This window comes from Suillus paluster, assembly GCF_016628075.1.
Source record: "Suillus paluster strain FC165 chromosome Unknown EDB91scaffold_6, whole genome shotgun sequence".
NCBI lineage: Eukaryota > Fungi > Basidiomycota > Agaricomycetes > Boletales > Suillaceae > Suillus > Suillus paluster.
In genome coordinates this window covers 567913-586429 of record NW_024537566.1, presented here as the reverse complement: position 1 = coordinate 586429, position 18517 = coordinate 567913, and the positions used below count along the sequence as shown (strand labels likewise).

At 49.2% G+C, this 18517-nt stretch overlaps 7 protein-coding genes across 7 annotated transcripts; 4 read left to right on the top strand and 3 right to left on the bottom strand.

The window, feature by feature from the left end:
• Nucleotides 1–974: 974 nt before the first annotated feature.
• Nucleotides 975–1669, top strand: EDB91DRAFT_1078509 (uncharacterized protein; the record flags this gene model as incomplete). The annotated part of the gene is made up of 4 exons (XM_041315027.1): nucleotides 975–1006; nucleotides 1071–1350; nucleotides 1505–1576; nucleotides 1625–1669. 4 exons carry the CDS (start codon nucleotides 975–977, stop codon nucleotides 1667–1669), a joined length of 429 nt encoding a protein of 142 aa, XP_041181792.1.
• Nucleotides 1670–1717: 48 nt separating this feature from the next.
• Nucleotides 1718–2501, top strand: EDB91DRAFT_1235023 (uncharacterized protein; the record flags this gene model as incomplete). Its single annotated transcript, XM_041321272.1, has 2 exons — nucleotides 1718–1870; nucleotides 1926–2501. The coding sequence occupies 2 exons, from the start codon at nucleotides 1718–1720 to the stop codon at nucleotides 2499–2501; spliced, it is 729 nt and encodes a 242-aa protein (XP_041181791.1).
• On the bottom strand, nucleotides 2485–4746 carry EDB91DRAFT_1303914 (uncharacterized protein). The gene is made up of 2 exons (XM_041325013.1): nucleotides 4349–4746; nucleotides 2485–4295 (listed from the first exon to the last, which is right to left on the bottom strand). Exons 1-2 carry the CDS (start codon nucleotides 4364–4366, stop codon nucleotides 2865–2867), a joined length of 1449 nt encoding a protein of 482 aa, XP_041181790.1. The 5' UTR covers nucleotides 4367–4746; the 3' UTR covers nucleotides 2485–2864.
• Nucleotides 4747–4899: 153 nt separating this feature from the next.
• Nucleotides 4900–6032, bottom strand: EDB91DRAFT_1107673 (uncharacterized protein). Its single transcript, XM_041317517.1, has 5 exons — nucleotides 5925–6032; nucleotides 5622–5875; nucleotides 5417–5547; nucleotides 5292–5363; nucleotides 4900–5237 (listed from the first exon to the last, which is right to left on the bottom strand). Exons 1-4 carry the CDS (start codon nucleotides 5925–5927, stop codon nucleotides 5332–5334), a joined length of 420 nt encoding a protein of 139 aa, XP_041181789.1. The 5' UTR covers nucleotides 5928–6032; the 3' UTR covers nucleotides 4900–5237; nucleotides 5292–5331.
• Nucleotides 6033–6260: 228 nt separating this feature from the next.
• On the top strand, nucleotides 6261–8656 carry EDB91DRAFT_1107670 (uncharacterized protein). The gene is made up of 7 exons (XM_041317516.1): nucleotides 6261–6899; nucleotides 6948–7111; nucleotides 7162–7397; nucleotides 7450–7608; nucleotides 7692–7817; nucleotides 7888–8060; nucleotides 8140–8656. Exons 1-7 carry the CDS (start codon nucleotides 6757–6759, stop codon nucleotides 8318–8320), a joined length of 1182 nt encoding a protein of 393 aa, XP_041181788.1. The 5' UTR covers nucleotides 6261–6756; the 3' UTR covers nucleotides 8321–8656.
• A 1-nt stretch (nucleotide 8657) lies between these two features.
• Nucleotides 8658–11831, top strand: EDB91DRAFT_1217164 (uncharacterized protein). Its single transcript, XM_041320849.1, has 3 exons — nucleotides 8658–9323; nucleotides 9379–9461; nucleotides 9514–11831. Exons 1-3 carry the CDS (start codon nucleotides 8946–8948, stop codon nucleotides 11621–11623), a joined length of 2571 nt encoding a protein of 856 aa, XP_041181787.1. The 5' UTR covers nucleotides 8658–8945; the 3' UTR covers nucleotides 11624–11831.
• Nucleotides 11832–18413, bottom strand: EDB91DRAFT_1107661 (SNF2 family N-terminal domain-containing protein). The gene is made up of 25 exons (XM_041317515.1): nucleotides 16807–18413; nucleotides 16641–16756; nucleotides 16056–16588; nucleotides 15909–16001; nucleotides 15754–15861; nucleotides 15617–15707; nucleotides 15349–15567; nucleotides 15251–15301; nucleotides 14684–15191; nucleotides 14503–14633; nucleotides 13899–14451; nucleotides 13780–13846; nucleotides 13481–13729; nucleotides 13400–13403; nucleotides 13298–13353; nucleotides 13117–13247; nucleotides 12989–13060; nucleotides 12907–12951; nucleotides 12827–12853; nucleotides 12675–12777; nucleotides 12536–12624; nucleotides 12439–12483; nucleotides 12364–12384; nucleotides 12134–12308; nucleotides 11832–12079 (listed from the first exon to the last, which is right to left on the bottom strand). The coding sequence occupies exons 1-25, from the start codon at nucleotides 18299–18301 to the stop codon at nucleotides 11917–11919; spliced, it is 5145 nt and encodes a 1714-aa protein (XP_041181786.1). The 5' UTR covers nucleotides 18302–18413; the 3' UTR covers nucleotides 11832–11916.
• Between the last annotated feature and the right edge of the window lie 104 nt (nucleotides 18414–18517).

Here is an 18517-nt window from a genome sequence, read left to right as displayed (position 1 = left end):
TGCAGCCGAGATGCAGCAGTGCACTTGTCCTCGGTGACCCCAAACACAAACAAAAAATAACCCACCTAAAAAATCTCACTACTTGGGGCTCAACGCATGAGTAGTCGTTGATCCAGACCGCCATGTGATGTGGGTAGTGGTTCGAAACTCACGTTGAGTGGATTGTGTGCGTGGAGCGTGATCATGATGCATGGAGAAGGCCTGAGGCCGACTTGCAACCCCATCAGACAGAAACCATAATAAAGCCCTACGCAATAAAAGACGCCCTGACATCGCCCTCCATAACCTCTACAAATTTTGACGGCGACCTCAGGACTCAGTACTGCTTGTAGGACGCGATTTCGTATACCACAGGCTGGCCTATTTGCGATTCGTCTTCGCCATGCGGCCCGTCTGCGTAGCAACCTACTTCACATCCCAAAGTCTTCTTCCTCTCAACTCTTCTATTTCTGGCTCGAGAAAACACCCTTTGAGACATGGTTAGTCTCAAATCCAATGCACTACGTCAGGCGCGCTAATTTGAACTCATCACGTTCACCTCCAACCAACCATCTCTCTCACAAACGCATCTCACTCTTAGCATGACCAAGTTCTTCTCAACAGGTCGAGCAGGAGGAAACACATCCAATAGCGGGGTCCACTGAATCTCTACGGTTAGGGACGTCATGCCGTGTCACCCGCAGGGTTTATGCCGCAGGGGCAATTGGGCAAGGCCCACAACAGCAAACAGAAAGGCATCTATTGGCAGTTGAGGAACATGCTCATGATTCATCCAATTACCGTGTAAGCTTGAGGAGGACAGAAGATTTGATGAGTATATCCTTTCCTCCTCAGGTCTACGATGTACAACATCCTTCAACCTTCTCATTGCAGATACAACACTCTTGTACTATGCTGCTCTCTCTTCCAACCTATCAACAACGACACCCAACCTCTTATGAGTTGTAAAGCGGGTGGGTGTTTTGACAGGTAATATGTCATCTGGAGGTTCTTGGACCATCAACAGGTATGTTGTCTCAGGAGCAAATGTTCCTTACGGCTCGAAATCCGAGATGGCATACAACTTGCAGCCGCACTGGCACTATGCCTGTGTTCATTACTCAATGCACCGAGTGGAAGCGCGATTCTTTCACTTCACTCTCCACCGACATCTCCATTGACGAGTTCAACATCGCATTCGACGAAGCCAAGGAAATTCCATACTCGCCAACAGAAAGTATCACGGGTTCGATATCAAAGGAGTTTCTCCCAAGCACGCCTGTTCAAGTTGATGGACAGGCAGTTCCCCTACCAGACCCACCTGTTCTTGCGCGGCCTGATCCTGTGCTCGACATCCACTCAGTTCCTCGGGTGATTCACCACGCAATTCGATCGATATCGTCTGATCTATATCCACAAAAAAAAATGCTTTCTTACTTTCTGCTTCGTTTGCATGGTTGTTCTATTGTATTGTTAGCTCACTCCCTGGAATCTGGACGTGGCCACTCGTTATTCATCAATTTAGATACCCACCGCTCTCAACTACCTTATCACTATTTGTGTTGCAATCGTTTATCTAGACATCGTAGCATTTTTCGTAAGTCGCACGAATAGATCATTTCAAACACGTGCGCTCGGAACGCAGACGGCCAGCAAGCGGAGACAACGGAAACCAGAAGTTATCGGCTAGTGACTGGCCTGCAGTGATCATCATATACCCACCCTGACAATTGACATTATGGTCGCGGCCAAGATCTGTTTACTTCTCTGTGCCGTCGGAGCGCAGTATTATGCCATGACACCTCCAAATGCCAGACCTCTTCCAAAGGAGCGCTTGAAGCCCACTGGTTGGGAACTTCCCATCGCCTTTTGGGTACACATTTTAGCCAAGGTACTTTCTAGTCCCAGTTCGAGAATACCTTGCAACTAAATAATTACTCTTCAAGCACATTCTCTGTGTTTGCGTTTTGTCGGAAATTTTGGTTGCATATGCAACGAGATATGAATCGACTGCCATATCGGAACCCATAATTGCATTCCTAGTCCAGAGTGACTCCTGTTCTCTCTCCTTGGACCGTACAGTGTCGTCACCTGCACTTATAACCGGGTCTTGCCTGAGCGTCATCGGCAGCGCTATTCGTATCCACTGCTATTCGACCCTAGGAAAGTTCTTCACCTTCGAACTAAGTATCCGACAGGATCATAAGCTGATCACATCTGGACCTTATTCTATTGTTCGACATCCCAGCTATACCAGTGGATTATGTGTTTTTCTGGGCGTCTTGCTCTGTCATTTCCACACTCAGTCATGGGTAGTTTCTTGTTCGGGCGTCTTTCCTTCATCAAGTCAGGCGGTCAAGTTGACCTTGGCATGTGTTTGGGTGGCATTCATAAGCGTTGTTTATTCTGGACTTGGCAGTCGTATAAAGAAGGAGGAGGAGATGTTAGAGGGAAATTTTGGGGACCAATGGAGAAGTTATGCAAAAAGGGTACCTTACAGACTAGTTCCATGGTTGTACTAGGTCACCGTCATCGTCATTTATAGACACTATCAAAGTACTAATACACCGCAATGACAACGTTTGAATCACTGGTTTGCAGAGGAATGATGAGAGGAAAATTATATTTTAACGGAACGCTCCGCGAGGCAAGTCATGATCATCAGGGGTCAAGGAGATGCGATCATTGAAGAAATCGTGAATGAATCAAGAAATGCAAGGGGATGCTCATCAAGCTAGTAAAATGGAATGACACGCACTGGATAACCATCACCTCAACCCGTCGGCTTTGCCTTCATCAGGTGGAGCTGCAACCCCTGCTCCACACACTGATTCAGACGTTCCTTCAACTCGACGATTTTCTGATCCCGCGTATCCGGGCCATGGTTAAATGCTGCGATCTGCAAGCAGAATTCTTCCCAATTTAGGACTAGCGTTGCATCTTGACTTTACGAGCTCCGTCACTTGGTCGATGGAAACGCGCGACGCGCATTTGAGACTCAATGATGTGAGTTGGGGACAGATGGAGTTCTGGGATGCTTCAGACAAAATGAGGTTGTTTACAAGGTCGTGATTGAGATGAAGAGGGCCAGGCAAGAAACGTAGGCGTTTTAAGTGATGAAGCTGGGAGAGGCATGAGAGCATGTTGACACCAGATATATTAATTATATCAAAAGAGAGATTCTCGAGAGTCTCTGCGCTCCGTGAGATGAAGGGAAACGATTCCATCTGGCTGGGGAATGAACCCATGGCAAGACTGACGTTCTGAATTTCAAGCGTGCGCAGCTTAGGTGCGTGAAGCGCGTCGAAGAAGCGGTGGGTGTAGAGCGTATGGCAGAAGAGGCGCACTTTCAGTGATTCGAGCGCGGGAAGCGTCACAGGCTCCGGATCAGAGTCAACAAGCGTGGTGTCTATTCCGATAGAGCAAGATTTGAGATTAGGGCATTGGCGGAGTACAATGAGGTAGTCGGTGTGAACAGAACTCCAGTAGGGGCTGGCGTCATACTGAAGAGACAACTGCGTCAGTTGGCTCCAAGGGACGCTGAACTGGGTGCTGTCAAGACTACCCCACGCAATCGAGAGACTGCGGAGGCTGGGTGCATCGTAAAGAAACAATGGTGGTGGATTGTCATTACTAGGAAGGGACTTGCTGCTACAAAGCTCAAGATGCCGTAGTTGTGGAAGAGGACTTTGTGTGAATGTCAACAAGGAACTGAGTGCCAACGGCGAAAAGCAAAGGGACAGCTCTTGAATGCGGGATCCAAGAGTCAGGATCTCATTGTCGAGTGACATAAGAGCAGTCCATGTAATCGGAGAGCCGCTTGGGTGCTCGAGGATTAGGGAGAGTGGAAGAGCTTTGGCACGTGATATCCACATGTGCATAGACATAATTCTCGACTGCATAACGTTCTCCCAATCTGGCGTTGTGGACGGAAACTCGACCTTGAGAGTCTTCCACAAGCAAGGGAGAGAGAACACGAGGTCTCTCCAAGCGCTGCAGACTTGACCCAATAACAGGGGAGCCCGAAGAGGATCAGGCTCCTGGATTTCTTCGTCCTGAACGCAGTGATTGAAGACTTTCGCCATGATCTCTGTCGGCATGCGGCGAACGGGAGACTGTAGCGCTTCAAGTTGCTGGACCAATTCCATGATCCCAGATTCTTTAGCCTCAAGGCGTGAAAGTTCTGCGCGGGCGCGATCGATTTCTTCCCTCACAGACGAAAGCGCCAAATTTTGCTCTGCGAGGAAATGGCTAATGCGCTGCTCATCCATTGGAGAGGGAACACAGTTCGTTTGGAAAAGTTGTGTGATGGATGTCTGGAGGGAGTCATTGAGACATGTCTGTATCCATGTATATACACGGCACATACCGGTATTTTTGGATCCATACTAGATAGAGGAATTCCGGCCGGGTCTTTGCAAATTCTTGACTGAGACACTTTTGCGCTATCGCAGTCCTGCTCTTTGAAGGAGCTGCTGTTTTTTTGAGATGGGGGGAGAAAGAAAAGAGACACACGAGGTCTGCAATGCGGCTTTTGGCATTTAGGTGCACTAGGGGTGCGGTTCGCCTCCACCTTTACGTGGTTGTTCCTGACATGGGATAAAGTTAATACATGATCCCCTTACATTGACTCGGCTCTTGTCGTGACCTGTGCCACGGTAATCAATTATTGAAGAAAAGCTCGCGCGCACGGCCCAGCTTTAGCTTGATGCAACGTAGAATGTGACAGTCAGGAACACTACCTTACTTATGATGAAGCGACGAAATTACATGGACCCGACCCATATGACGCAGCGGGGCTTGCACGGGGTGAAGAGCCTCGATTTTAATATTCTTGACATCGGGTGCTAATTAAAAAAACATACGCCCACGACAATGTGTAAGTAATTAATGGTAACGAGAGATTGTTGTTAGGTATTTGGTGCTGTTATTTGTGAAAGCTCTTGCCAAATAACACTTACGCAGTTTTCCGCGGGTAGGAAGCACATTACATAATATGAATCGCCCCTACAACCTTTATGTAACTTACATGAAACACGAAGCATCGTGTCAGACATTTCATGGTGTCGAATTCTATCCAGGGCCGTGTTTTCCCTTTCGACGTTTTTCACGTCGATCGACGGGGAACTCGAACGCTTCATACTCTGGAAAAGTCCTTGCTACATCTGCTTGTATGATAATGTGAATCCTTTGCAGCCTTATACAACTAATCTCCGCGGCTACTACATCAAAAAAGGTTTATAGTAACACATCTTCCGCTGAGAAGCATATTCAGAAGACCGACAGCGTGAGAGTGATCGAAGAGCACTCACAACTAATATCACAGATCAAACCAGAGTAGTACAAAGGATTCTATCGGCCAAAGCGCTTCACTTTGTCGAGGACTGGGTGGCATAATAAACATCGTGACCCGGTAGTTAATATAAGTGATACGGACCAGTTTCATGTGCAACCTCCGTCGCATCTGTTCCCTGAACCTCGATGCCAATCCCGTCCAGAGACTTCCGCAGTGCGTCCTTTGAGGATGCGTGGACCATCTTTGCCCGAATCGGTGCTTCGTCTGGTGACCTGTAGTTGTGATTTAAGCACAGGAAGCAGATTGAACTGGTGCCCCTAGGCGGTCAAATGAACTGCGGACTTACCAGGAGAAGAAGCAGAGTTTGTTCCTCTGCGACCCATCTTCCAACTTAAAGTTGAAGTCATAGACAGCCCATCTGCAGCCATTGCCGGGCAAGTGGGTTAGAAATTCCTCATAGTCAGAACTGCTCGATTTCTTGTCCACGACGATCTGCGTCCGGTCATCGTTCAACTTGAACAATATGTACTTGAGCGATTTGCTCATCTTCAGTTCTTGGAATGCCTGGAGGCATTCGGGGGCTGCTACAACTCCGGATGACTGTCCAGAGCCCATCAGCGTATGGCTTGATATTTCCTGTGCGGCTCACCATGTCGAATAAGATAGTGAGTGGGAGAGATGTTGGAAACAATCGATCAAGATAAGTCTGGAGCGGAAGTTGCCAGCTCCGACCTAACAATCACGTGGCGCTGCGCGTCATGTGTCACACGTCACAGCTTGTCCGCAGTGTCGAAGAGTGTCGATCCGCAGTGTCTTCAAAAGTTACTGGGAAATTGGCCCGGGGAAGGATATATTTGTACAATTTGGAAGAGTGATTGACGCAGGCATGCATATATGTATCGAGTGTCGAAGTTGTGAACTATATGGTATCCTGTTACATATGCGCCCCCTTTAAGACCAAATTCAAAGATCAGCTGCTTATTGTCATGATACGTGTGTCTCATGCCTCACATATAGACATCTATTACCGACCTATTCTTCTCTACAAATTTGCAAGGTTTGAAGCCTCGAGGCACTGAAACCACGTCTTGCCACCCCTATTGACAGCAACAGGGAAGTATAGTCTTATTACGGCTGGCACAGGTGATGTGCTGCAGACGTCAGCCTGTGAAAAGACCATCAAACCTAAGTTTATGAAATTCTTCCTGGCCATTAACTTTCTTGTCGTCTTCACGCATATCCGGTCATCATGACTGACTCGCAACCATCTAGACCACAGCCGTCAAGGTGGCAATCAATTCAGTATTTGCCCATGTTATTTTTTAAGGCTCTTGTCAAACAAAGCCAAATCTTCGCTACCACGCTTCTACGCCTTGTGTGGGACAGGACGTACGCGTCACGTCTATTTCACCGCAACACTCAATTCTCATATATCACAAAGGACATTGAACATAGACCACGTTGTGTGCAGTGAGGAAACCATGCCATCGTCTATATCAATGCCCGCAGAACTCCCAAAACCGCCGAAACTGGATCTGGAGGAGTTCATCGCTACTGCCCTGTCAGCTACGCCAGCGGAACTTCATCCATTCTTTGAATCTTTCGCCAAACTCCACACGAGAAAGTAAGAGGGACATTGACACCGCATTCACATTACTCATCGATCACGCAGGCTATGGCACCAGTTAACGCTCAAACTATATGAGTTTTTCGACCACCCGTTGTCCAAGCCTTTCCGTGTGGATGTGTTTGAGCGATTCGTGCGCGACTTTGAGTCCAAACTGAACCAACTAAAACTTGTGGAGATGGGGACTAAAGTGTCGAAGGAGATTGACAGTGGGTTTGACCCCCAAATTCTAATCGATCTAACCTGACGTTCCACAAAGACCCGCAAACACAGCTTATGTTCCTCAACTCCATACTTTCTCGGATTGATGCCGAGACATCACAGGAGGCATATGTGCTGCTGCTTGCAAATATTGCATATGCAAAGCTGGTGTACGGTGATTTAGAGGGTACCAAGACTGATATGGATACTGCCTGGAAAACACTCGATCGACTGGAAGGAGTTGACACTGCCGTCAACGCTTCGTATTACAAAGTTGCCGCTGACTACTATAAGGCAAGAATCTTCGAGAATGTTGCAGTTCACCTCGTTGACTTGCCGAAAACAGGCCAAAGCAGAATATGCACCATATTATAAGCATTCGCTGCTGTACCTGGCATGTGTCGACGTAGCAACAGACCTTACTTCAGAAGAACGTTTACTGCGCGCACACGACCTTGGTATTTCGGCATTTCTCGGCGACACCATCTATAATTTTGGGGAGCTGGTAAGCAGATACGTGAATTTGAAACATCTACTTTGGTCGGTCACAGCCTGAGGATGATCGCCGACTGACTTCATCGGTGTTAGTTGATGCACCCAATACTGGATGCGCTGGATAACACGCAGTATGATTGGATCAAGAAGCTGTTGTTCACATTCAACGAAGGCAACATTGGTAAATTCGAAGCATTGGCGCCACTATTTCCGCAGGAGGTACGTGCATGTTTTCGCGGAGACTCGCACCGAGCCGAACCGACAGTCTGACAAATGAGTTCTGCCACAGCCGATTCTGGAAGAGAACTACCCGTTCCTTCGACAGAAGATATGTTTGATGGCGCTGATCGAATCAGTGTTCAAGAGGAACGCGAATGACCGAACGATGTCTTTCCAGACTATCGCCGAGGAGACGCGACTTCCAGTTGACGAAGTGGAACATCTGATCATGAAAGCACTGAGGTCAGTGCATTCTCCATTGAATTGAAATATGAGCGCTACATGTGCTGATAATCTAACTATCACCGGTACTTTCCGCTAGCCTCAAGTTGATACGAGGTTCTTTGGACCAGGTAGATCAAAAGGCGCGGATCACGTGGGTTCAACCTCGTGTTCTGTCTCGCACACAAATAGGCGAACTGGCGACGCGACTGGGAGGATGGATAGAGAAGTTGGGGAGCGTGGAGCAAAGGATGGCCCCGCAAGTTTCTGCGGCGGCGTGAGTACATTCGAAGTGTACATAGGGAGAGGAAGGAGATTAATGCCAAGGTGACTGTCTCGGAGCAAGAATGATCGATGACATCGATGACATGCTGCATTCATTGGATGAATTTTTAGAAGGGGACACGCTGCGGTTCCGGATCAGATACGAAGGTTGTAACGGTTATTTGCGAGCACGTTGAGGCACGATGCATGACATGGGGGGACTGATGAGTAGGATATAGAACTGATATGAGTATGTTTGAACCGTAGGGAAGGAGTGTTTGAGCCGTATTCTGCCGTAGGAGGCACTGCAAGTTGAATGCAAGGCTACCTCATTTAGGGTATAACAACATGCATGCTCTGTACAACAACGACCTAAACTAGTTTGAACAAAATCTGTCTTGGTCAAATCTGTACTCTTCGATTTTCTTCTATCCTCATTGCAATCCACGACTCACGAGATTCGAATTATCAACCCAGGCTGTACAATTCAGTGACAACGCCTGTACGTGAACGTGTCAGATACCCTCACGCGAGGTCTGCCTCCTGCAATTCATATCCGATTCAACTTCCACCGGTTTTCATTATAACTCCTCAAAAGATTATCATTTCATCCAGGTCCTTGTCTCTGTACGACCTTTTCCAATGTCAGATTCACCAGACTCCATTTTTAAACCTCCAACTGCTGTCACTTTTTCCTTCACCGCCCCCTTTCCTGCTGTATCTTCATCTATTTCTTCAGCGTCGCCCGCCTCTTCCGCGCTAAAGCAGAGGCGCGTGTCCCTTGCACTTCCTTCTTCCCCCAGGCTCGTGCCAGCGTGGAGTTTTCGTGACGACACCGACCTCACCTCGCATGTTGCTGAAACTTCTGCTCCAATGCCGGAACGTAAGGGAAAGATGCGCAAGATCGCTGGTGATGGCGACTACCGCGATACACCTGGCGCTTTTATTGTCCAGCAGAAGAAACCACGAAAGAAATGGTCCGAAGAAGAAACCCAAATGCTCGTCGAGGGTTGCAACACGGTACATAGGGCTCTTGAATGAATCATGTCTCGAATATTAATTCTAGTTCCCTTAGTGGGGCGTCGGCAATTGGAAGGCCATATTGAAAGATCCGAAACTCAAGTTCGATAACCGTTCACCTGTCGACCTCAAGGACAGGTTGGTTCTCCTTCATTTCCGTTCATTCATATTCATACCTGAATTCTACCAGATTTCGCACTTACTTCCCTGACGCGTACAAGGAACACTATCCCAATGCGAAGACGCATCTCTCCAGTAAGATCCGGTCAACTCTCCCAGACGGACGCTCCATCTTTGAGAAAACGCGTAGCAAGAAACGTCGTCCGTTCACTGAGGATGAGGACCGCGCTCTCAAGGCTGGCTATGAGAAGCACGGTACCGTATGGGCAACCATAGTCAAAGACCCTGTCTTTCAAGAGCAGAATCGACGTTCGACTGACCTCCGTGACCGTTTCCGCAACGCGTTTCCAGAGCTGTATCAAGCAGCCGGCTATAAGCCGCGGAACGCTCCAAAGAAGCGGAGAGAGTGTGTTCAGCCACTTCCCATTCGCTCAGCAACTGATGATCAGTTGACTGCGCACAGCAGCCAAATAGGCCCTGCCCGCAAGAAGCGCATGCAGTCCAGGCAGGGCATGTTTAGAGGCGGGACGAAGAGCGTCCCAGGGAGTACATCGTGCTCTGAAGATGACGATAGTTCATGTGGCGAAGAGGAGGGCATCACCAGGCTGTTCAGATGCCCGCCGATTGTGCACGACCTTTGTCACCCAGATGATACGTCTTCGCCGGACGGACTCGCGGAGATGGACATGGAGACGATAGACCCCTTGTCTGAGCCACTATCTATTCCTGACTTCATGCCTAGCGCATCGCATTCTCTTTCAGAGCTCACGGACTCCTCTCAGTCACAGACTTGGTCCAGCATAGATACACCTCTCAACTCCGCGACGTGGTCTACTGCCTCTCCGACCTCATCACATATCTCTTCTTCTGATTATATGCTTGGTCATTCTCTCTTTGATCGTCGCATGAACACTATTGGCAAGTCAGCATGGGGTCCGCAGGACTGGTTTTCCGCCAACCCCCGGCTTGAACATTCTGCTTTCTCCAGCAGCGGGTCGTCTTTCGCGGACGGTTTGTCTCCAGCACCATCATCTCCGTTTTCCTTTCATAACCTTAACCACGGCGTCGTCGATCGCTACGACCTTTTTCCGAGTTCCTTTCCAAACGACTTCACCTCGGATGTCGGCGCTGGGGACACGCATTCCACATTTTCGGATCATGAGATGTTCGCGCCCAGCAGTTTCAGGGGATTCACACATCACTCCAACTATGCCGGTGATCTCATCTTCGGTGCACGGACACATCAACCCCAGCAGTCATACTACGGTCCTGGATTCGGGTTTGGTACACCTGGCCTTGGACTTTCAGGGATGCAGCAAGCCACCGGTCTACATCCACTCCAGATCCACACCCCTGCTTTGCCAGGTATTGACGAGATCGAGCTGGCGTCGATCACACTCAATGACCAAGCGGAGATTTCGGGCGATGCCGCTCAGACCACTAGTGAGATTGGAGTGCAGAAAGACGATTCTGAGACGTCTTTGAGCCTCTCTGCTCTGGAAATATATACCATGGCGCAGCAGAACATGGATGATATCGTTGACTTGACGCATTCCACTCCCCCTGCAACACCCATCACCTCGTCACGTCCTCTACGAGGCCATCATCACATGCATGCGTCGTCCAATCATGGTCGATCTATCTCAGTTCCACCATCTGAACACCGGTGTATGTCCACCCACCTGTCTCAGGGCCATGGTGCCTCGCAACCACAGATCACGAGCACTCGCTCGCTCCCATTCTTCGACACGCACCCACTCACACATCCTTCCGATCTGGCATCTATGCATACACAATCGTCACCATCAGGGGTAGACTTGTGGCGGCCTTCAAACCCAAATGATTTCCACGGCGTTCCCTACCTCGATCTGCACTACTTCAGCAGCCATGCCACTGATGGACATGATGCCAACCCGATGACCATCGACACTTCGCGTCAGGGACAAGCGTTAGACCTCGCTCGCTCACATCCTTCTCAGAAATCAGCCCCTCCCGTACCGTACTCCACGGTTTCTCAGGCACTTCAGACGGCGCAGGGGCTTCTGGCAGGCACTAGTGCACGCCAGCCACACGGGATGCACCACCGCGGGACGAGCTTTGTCTCGCCGCAGGATCTGCATTTCCGCAAAGCGAACGACAACAAGCGGAAGAGAGCCAGCTGGGATGGCGGGGTCTTCTAAGCAGGCTTGGTTCAGTTTGTTATTTTTGCTTTCCCGGTGGACTCGGAATTCATTATCGGGAGACACATCAGTTCTCTCCATCATTTCTTATCTCCTTCGTTCCGTAATTATCATCATAGCATTGCATGTCTCGGTCGCATCCCATACTTTTTATGTTTAGCTCTAGTAGCACACATCATGTTTCCGCAATCAGGTTTCGTAATATGAATTTTATGTAATGGCACAATTGTAATTTACTCATGACGGCATGTGGGGTGGCTGGGAGGCTGGGAAGGGCCGGAACGCCGAAGAACTCAGAAGTGGAGTCTCGAAGGTCCGGCTTCTGCATTTAATGGTTCATGGCGCCCTGTTGGTTCTACTTCCATGGCGATCTCATTACTGGGTTCTTCTGGGGGAAGAAGGTACTCAATCTCCTCGAACATATGTGGGAACAGGATAGCCAGCATATCATTGACTCTGGCGCCCGAACACTATAAGCATGCAACAAATGGCACAAGGAGCGAATCTCACTTGAAGATGAAGTCACCCTTTTGTACCTGCTTCTTCTTCCCTGAAGAATCGACGATCTTCTTCTCGGCGTCCATGGCGAAGGGTGTCACATTAAGTGTTCCGGCGGAATTGTCCTTGGTGTAGAGGGAGAGACCTTGCCGAGCTGCTAGGTCGAGAATATTCTTCTCCACGGTATCTGTTGAAAAGATATGAATCAAGGTAGAACGTCATCTGGAGCTGGAAGGTAATACCCTCGGCGTAATAACAGAAGACTAGACGGATAATAAATTGAGAAGCAAGTAACAGAACGGTTGTTCGAGACACACCTTCCGTCGGCTTAGTCTGCCCCATACGGTCGATTCGTGCAATAGCTGAGGTGAATTGGTGAGCTGGGTGTAGAGTTCAAACTAGGAACGAACCAACCTTGAACCTCAAAACCGTGGTTGACCACGCTCTCGACGAGGAACACGCGGGAGGCACAAGTCACGTTTAGGCCGGCATTATCTCTCTCCCTAAAAAAGTGTGAACACAAGGGGTGAACAAGCACTCGCTGCGAGCGTACCCGTGTAGGAGCAATACTTGCAAGGTAGGGTCCGTGCGGAATTTCTTAGCACCGCTGTCTTTGCCTTTGCCCTTTGCGTGGTCGAGTCTTAAATATGAGATGCCTGCAAATCCGTCAGAACGCTAGCCAGAGCAGCTGATAAAAATCCTGACCATTGGATCTGAGGGCATGTTCTATGACTGCGAAAGAAATTGGTTCATTACACAAAGGAGCGAAGTTTTGTAAAACTGACTCTGCAATGAATCGGCCCACGCCGAGAATACAATGCTCTTTGCACCTTCGTCGGTGAACTGGATATAGAGCAAATGTCTGACCAGTGCCTTGAATTTTGCTGCCGTAGCTTCCGTTCGATTCCATGGTTTGAATTTCCTCAAAGATCGCAGGATCTAGCGACAAATTAGATGAGCCACAAACCGAGCAACTGGTCCCAACATATCCTTACCAATCACGTTGTACTGGATTTCTCTTCGGGACACCGGGGCGGGCTCTTTGTTCGCCATAACAGGTTTGGCAGGCGCAGGCTTGTCTGCTTCGACTGTAAAACGCTGCAATTGATCGACGTTGATAATGACGCTAAGAACGCAGTTTAATATGGCGTCATCGTTGGCATACAAGGAACGCACCGACAAACCGGGCAAGCTCTTCCCTCTCGGCGAGCGAGCCAAGCCTTCATACATCCCTAAGTGTAGGTCAGGAAAATTCCACAATGTAAAATATGAGTGAACTCGCCTCGCAGAAAACATGTGCGCTGTATGCGTAGTGCATTGGTCCGCATTCCGGAGACTCTAACAAAGGAAACGACTCACCATTGGGTGATGAATCCGCGTTTAAAGTCACATCTGCAAAGGATGCAAGCCTCGTCATCCTCGTCAATGACACCCTCTTCTTTGTTTTTCGCTAGATGGTTCAGATAACGCTGGCGCGCGCGAGATGTATTGATTTTGCCTTCGAGCTCAATTCGCTCAGCTGCGCATTCCTCCATAGCCAAGGCAATGGTACCATCCCATACGGCTTCGGTGACGGTATCAGAAATTTCCTGCAGTTGACGGAAATAGCTGTGGGCAGTGTTTAGACTAGTATGATTCAGGATCGATCGTGAACTTACAGGATACGTTCGTTGAAGACCTTCCGCAGTTGACCCAAGTCAGCATCAAGCTTATCCATGAGTCCCACTGCGTTCATAGCCAGTCAGTATGGAACAGCCACGATATCAGCGTAACAAACCTTGCTGCGCTATCAAGGTTCGTAATGAGTTTGCGCCATCCTTTGCGATGACCTTCTCGGGGTCCTTGTCATTTGTGATGCGAGCCGCTACAGCACTCAGATCGACCATGACGGATCTGAGTGCTCTCCCAGAAAACTGGTTATGGAGATCTTTACGCAGCTCTGTGAGGTCTCTGTGCAGGACTTCATGTTGAGGTTGAACTTCAATATCCTCAGGGAACTCAATATCCTCGTCCGGCATTGCCTGAGCAGCTGCTCTCGCAGCCGCTTTCGTTCGTCGGACTTTGTGTTCGCGTGCATCATGCGCAGCAAGGAGAGTTCGTTCGGCAGAAATCGCCTCTCTACGGTCTGCAAGCAGTGCGGCATATGCCTGCATATATATCTCGGCTTCGCCCTGAGTTTCCAACGTACGGGAGTACTCCTCTCCATCGACCTGGTCACTATTTGCTGCCAATTTCTGGGTTAACAAGGCATAAATGCGGGTGCGCCACTCCCACAGAAGTGCGGTCTGTTCGTTCAATGCAAGCTCTATGATGTCATTGGCTTCGTCAAACTGCTCAGAGGCGTCAGTATTGGCAAAAGGCGAAAGAGTAAGGGAGCTCACGAGATACGTTGATTTGATTCCGCCTCCATCAACAAAAGGAAGTGGGATCTGCAAGGAGTGCTCGTTGACACCCCGTCCAGTAGCATCAGCAAACAGGACATCCATCGCTTTATTGGCGCTCTCCTCCGTCGCTACATGCGTTGTCAGTGTGAGCGTAAGGCAAGCTGTTGAGAATACGCACATTTCAGCAGATCTTTTCGCAGCGTCTCGGCTGCAGCATACGAAGCATCTTCCTTATCTGACTGGGATGCACCTAGAACATGATACACGTCTCCCTGCAAGAACTTGATACGGTGTAAAACCATCAGGCACTCCCGTAATCGCTGTTGTAGGGCCCGCCGCTTGACACTGTGCTCTTCGCCTGCGGGATTCTTGGGAAGATCTCGGTCTTCAAGGTCATCAACGTCCTCGTCTACATCAGTGGGGGGTGACATCGCTTGTTTCCCTTTGCCCTTGTCGGTCTCCGAAGTGTCCGGAAGGTTCTGCTGGTGAGAGTCTTGGAGAGCTCGCGCGTCTCTTTTCAGTGCTTCTCCTTTGACTTGGTGTTCTGCCATGGTAATCTTGATGTCGTGGATTATTTCGTTTGCTTCTCGCTCTGCAGTTATGAGATAATCTACAGCACGTTGATATCGATCAAGATTCTGCTCGTTGTGTTGCTGAAGCTGGGCAAAGCGAACAAGCGTTTGAACCTATGGGGAATGGATCAATCCCTGCAAGCACGGAGTATAACAAGAACGATGAAGCTTACCTTCGCCTTACGATCGTCCATGAAATTACGCCAGTTCTGGTCTCTCATTGCCTGATATCTATTAGCCCAGCAGATTGTCAAACGAACAAAAGACATGCCTCGAGAACATCGCCGATACTCTTGAGGGCACCAGGCTTAACAAGCTTATCACCCGGTCGCTGCAACTGTCCGACTTGAGGATGAGTGCAGATACCACGAAGCTTTCTCAACACATTCCGCAGCAGAGTAGCATCAATCTGCCACCCTTCTGAAGCAGCAACTCCGCGCGCATCCAAACCAAGCTCAACTAATGCTGCCTCGAGATTTTGATCGTAAACCTTTAATTGCTGTCGTAATTCGCCTCTCAGCAAGCGTGCTATGACTTACGTGACGTTCAACTCTTCCCAGCTCAATACTAACAAGGTATCTCCGCTGCTGCGGGATAGTTAATTCGTCGTTGACCGCAGATTTGAGTGTCCTATGTACATTCAGTAACGGCCCGCGAGCTTCGTCAGTTCACTCACCGGATAGCATATCGTTGAAATAGGTCAGCGAATTGCTTCTTGAATGCATGCTTCATCAGACGGTTCCACATGCGGGTCGGACCGACAACATCGTCAACGCGCAAGAACCTGACAGTGTTATCGGTGCATCATCAGAAACAACGAGTCTATCCAACCTTAGAACGCGAATAAGGTCAGAAACCTGAGCACGGGCTGGTGTTCCAGACACCGCAAACGAAGATAGTCGAGGGACCAAGGACACCATCTCTCTGCAGTCCACAATCATCCAGTAATCCAATAGAAAATAAAACAAGAGGTCTTACTCGGATTTGCCGGTCCCCATCATTTGTACTTCATCCATAATTACTCTATACCACTCGCACATGACAAGAGGACTTCTAGGACGGTCAAGGTTTGAGTACTCCACGTCTGCACGACGAGGACGTTTGGGCGGTGCGCGGGCAACAGTCAAGTCTTGACGGAGCACGTTGTATGTCGTGATGCAAACATCAAATGTGTTAACATAGGTGCACCAGTCAAGTATGTCGTCGCCCTCGACCATGGATGTTCTCTCTTCGACATCCATGCCCATGGCGTCCCCGTTGTCAATTGCCTTTGCCTTTGCCTTCCCTTTTGTGTTATTTTTAATCCTGGATGTGCCATTACCGTTTTTGCCACCTGTACGCCTGTGGGCATTGCGCCGTCGTTCTCGTTCGTCTTCGACATCATCCGGGGTGATGGGCACACCGACTTTGGACCATCCATCGTAGATGAGAACTTTAAGTCCTGGGGCATGAGCAGCAAGCTCGTCTACCCATTGAGGTGCGAGTGCAGGGGGAGTGACAATGAGAGTAGTCTATTCGATGTTTATGTCAATAGGTCTTCCAAATGGCACATGGGTACGATACCTTGATCTCCTTCACTTCAAGGTTAGCTTCGGCGTCCCACCGTTTGTTAGTTGGATTGCGTTCAGGTGCGGGGTTCATCAGAATGAGAGAAATACATTCAATCGTCTTCCCAAGCCCTGCACTTTGTTAATATAATGCGGGTGAGATCGGTAGGAAAGCGAGGTACCTGGCTCTTCCGCAAGTATTCCCCCTAGTGCAGCAGCGTCTTCTGTAATAGAAGGGCTTACGGCGCCGGTAAGCGTATTGAAGAAGTGCTCTTGACTCCCGAGGGAGATCTTCTCCCAAAATGGAGGCATGACAAACCGGGGCTGGTGAGGAGTGTACGGAACGACACCGTGTTCCTGAGTCATCGTCTTTCCTTCCCGTAGGAGCATCCAATGGACACTACGCCGTTGGAAGGGCAAGAGCGTTGGCAACAAGCCCTCAGGCTGGAGGGACTCGTATGTCACGCCTTGTGAAAGAGGGGGTGCTGGTCGAAGAATGCCATAGAAGAATGGGATGCTTGCATCCTCTCTTTGATCATGTCCACTGCCGAATAGCGGCTGGTCTACTGATGGTATGGTAAAAAGGGCAATCAAGCGCCTCTGCAATCCTTCAAGTTCGGAAAGGCGCTTCTGGGAAATTTTCTTCGTGTCAAATGGTTCATACAATCTGGGCACAATGATGGACACGTTGAACTGAGCGAATAGCCGGAAAGGTAACTCCTCTGTATGGTCCCAGCCACCTTCAGGAAGGGTGATCACCTGAACGTTGGTCTCGATTTTCGCACGACCTAATGACTGGTAGGTGAAGAGTGCCTTGAGAAGATCCTCATGCACGGAGGCATATTGCATGTCGTTGTCTCCGAGTTCCTCTTCGGATAGGCCGTCTGGCCATGCAACTCGAGGAAGGAGGAAGAACCACCGCTCACTTTTTTCCTTGATTTCCTCGGGATAAGGGTTCATGGGGTATTGCGGCTCCCCCGAAAGGGCTAACAAGCGCGTTTTGTAGTCTTGAACCCAGAACCTGCCAAGGTCAAATGTTTGAGGTTGGGAACGGTCAGGGCAGAGCGTGCTAAATAGAGATAGGAGATCTTGTTCTTCCTTGAGCCAGCCGAGTTTCTTCGCTGCTCGGTCAGGCACGTAAGAGTCGTTGTCTCCTTGGGGTGATTTGGTGTAACGCATTTCGAAAGAGTATTTGAAGGCTGGAAGAAACTGGCTTTCAGGATCAACATTTGGTTCCTCGTAACGACCCTCTTCCCATATGGAAGGATAGATCTGCTTGTAAGCTGGGTCTTGCCAGTCGTCTTCGCATCCGTTAGAGTCATTCGAGGACGATTCTGACTGATTGTCAGCATCTATTCCATCGCCATCTTCGACAACCTTCCGTCTCTTGCCCTTTGCAGGAGATGCGGAAGCAGAGCGTCGTCGTTTGTTCCCCACGTGTTGTTCTACTTCATCATCATCAGCTCCCGGCACGTCTTCATCGACATGTACATTATAGTCTCCTTCGTCGACTGTCTCTTCCTCGAGAGGTTTTAAGAGACCAATTAGCGCGTTCAAGTTGATTGCAGAGCGAAAGTTGTCAAAATATGGTGATCTGAGCTGCGAATCCCAGAAGTACGAATACTTGTGACGCGCAGACTCTGTATATTTTCCGCTGATAGCACGGATATCCTTCATTTCTGTCAGAAAAATAGCTGCATACGCGAGTCCGCAGAGGATGATGGTGGTTAAAATGATGGCGCGACGTTGCGCGTGATTCAAGTTAATGAGAAACGCGGCCTCACGTGATTGAAGGAAATTTAACTGGCATCTCCCACACTCAGCTGCCCATGTGGAGAACCACGTCAAACACGAGAACATATCATACGTGACTGCCCACTATTTGCGCGACAA

Coding starts and splice junctions, on each gene's coding strand:
- EDB91DRAFT_1107673 (XM_041317517.1), bottom strand. Junction 5,548..5,621: donor AAACTCTGCTTCTTCTCCTG/GTAAGTCCGCAG, acceptor TCACAACTACAG/GTCACCAGACGAAGCACCGA. Junction 5,364..5,416: donor GGAGGTTGCACATGAAACTG/GTCCGTATCACT, acceptor TATGCCACCCAG/TCCTCGACAAAGTGAAGCGC.
- EDB91DRAFT_1107661 (XM_041317515.1), bottom strand. CDS start 18,301: ATGAAGGATATCCGTGCTATCAGCGGAAAATATACAGAGTCTGCGCGT. Junction 15,568..15,616: donor TGGGAAGAGTTGAACGTCAC/GTAAGTCATAGC, acceptor CAGCAATTAAAG/GTTTACGATCAAAATCTCGA. Junction 13,061..13,116: donor AATCCAGTACAACGTGATTG/GTAAGGATATGT, acceptor ATTTGTCGCTAG/ATCCTGCGATCTTTGAGGAA.
- EDB91DRAFT_1217164 (XM_041320849.1), top strand. CDS start 8,946: ATGTCAGATTCACCAGACTCCATTTTTAAACCTCCAACTGCTGTCACT. Junction 9,324..9,378: donor TCGTCGAGGGTTGCAACACG/GTACATAGGGCT, acceptor TAGTTCCCTTAG/TGGGGCGTCGGCAATTGGAA. Junction 9,462..9,513: donor CCTGTCGACCTCAAGGACAG/GTTGGTTCTCCT, acceptor GAATTCTACCAG/ATTTCGCACTTACTTCCCTG.
- EDB91DRAFT_1107670 (XM_041317516.1), top strand. CDS start 6,757: ATGCCATCGTCTATATCAATGCCCGCAGAACTCCCAAAACCGCCGAAA. Junction 7,398..7,449: donor TTGCCGCTGACTACTATAAG/GCAAGAATCTTC, acceptor TGCCGAAAACAG/GCCAAAGCAGAATATGCACC. Junction 7,818..7,887: donor CGCCACTATTTCCGCAGGAG/GTACGTGCATGT, acceptor GTTCTGCCACAG/CCGATTCTGGAAGAGAACTA.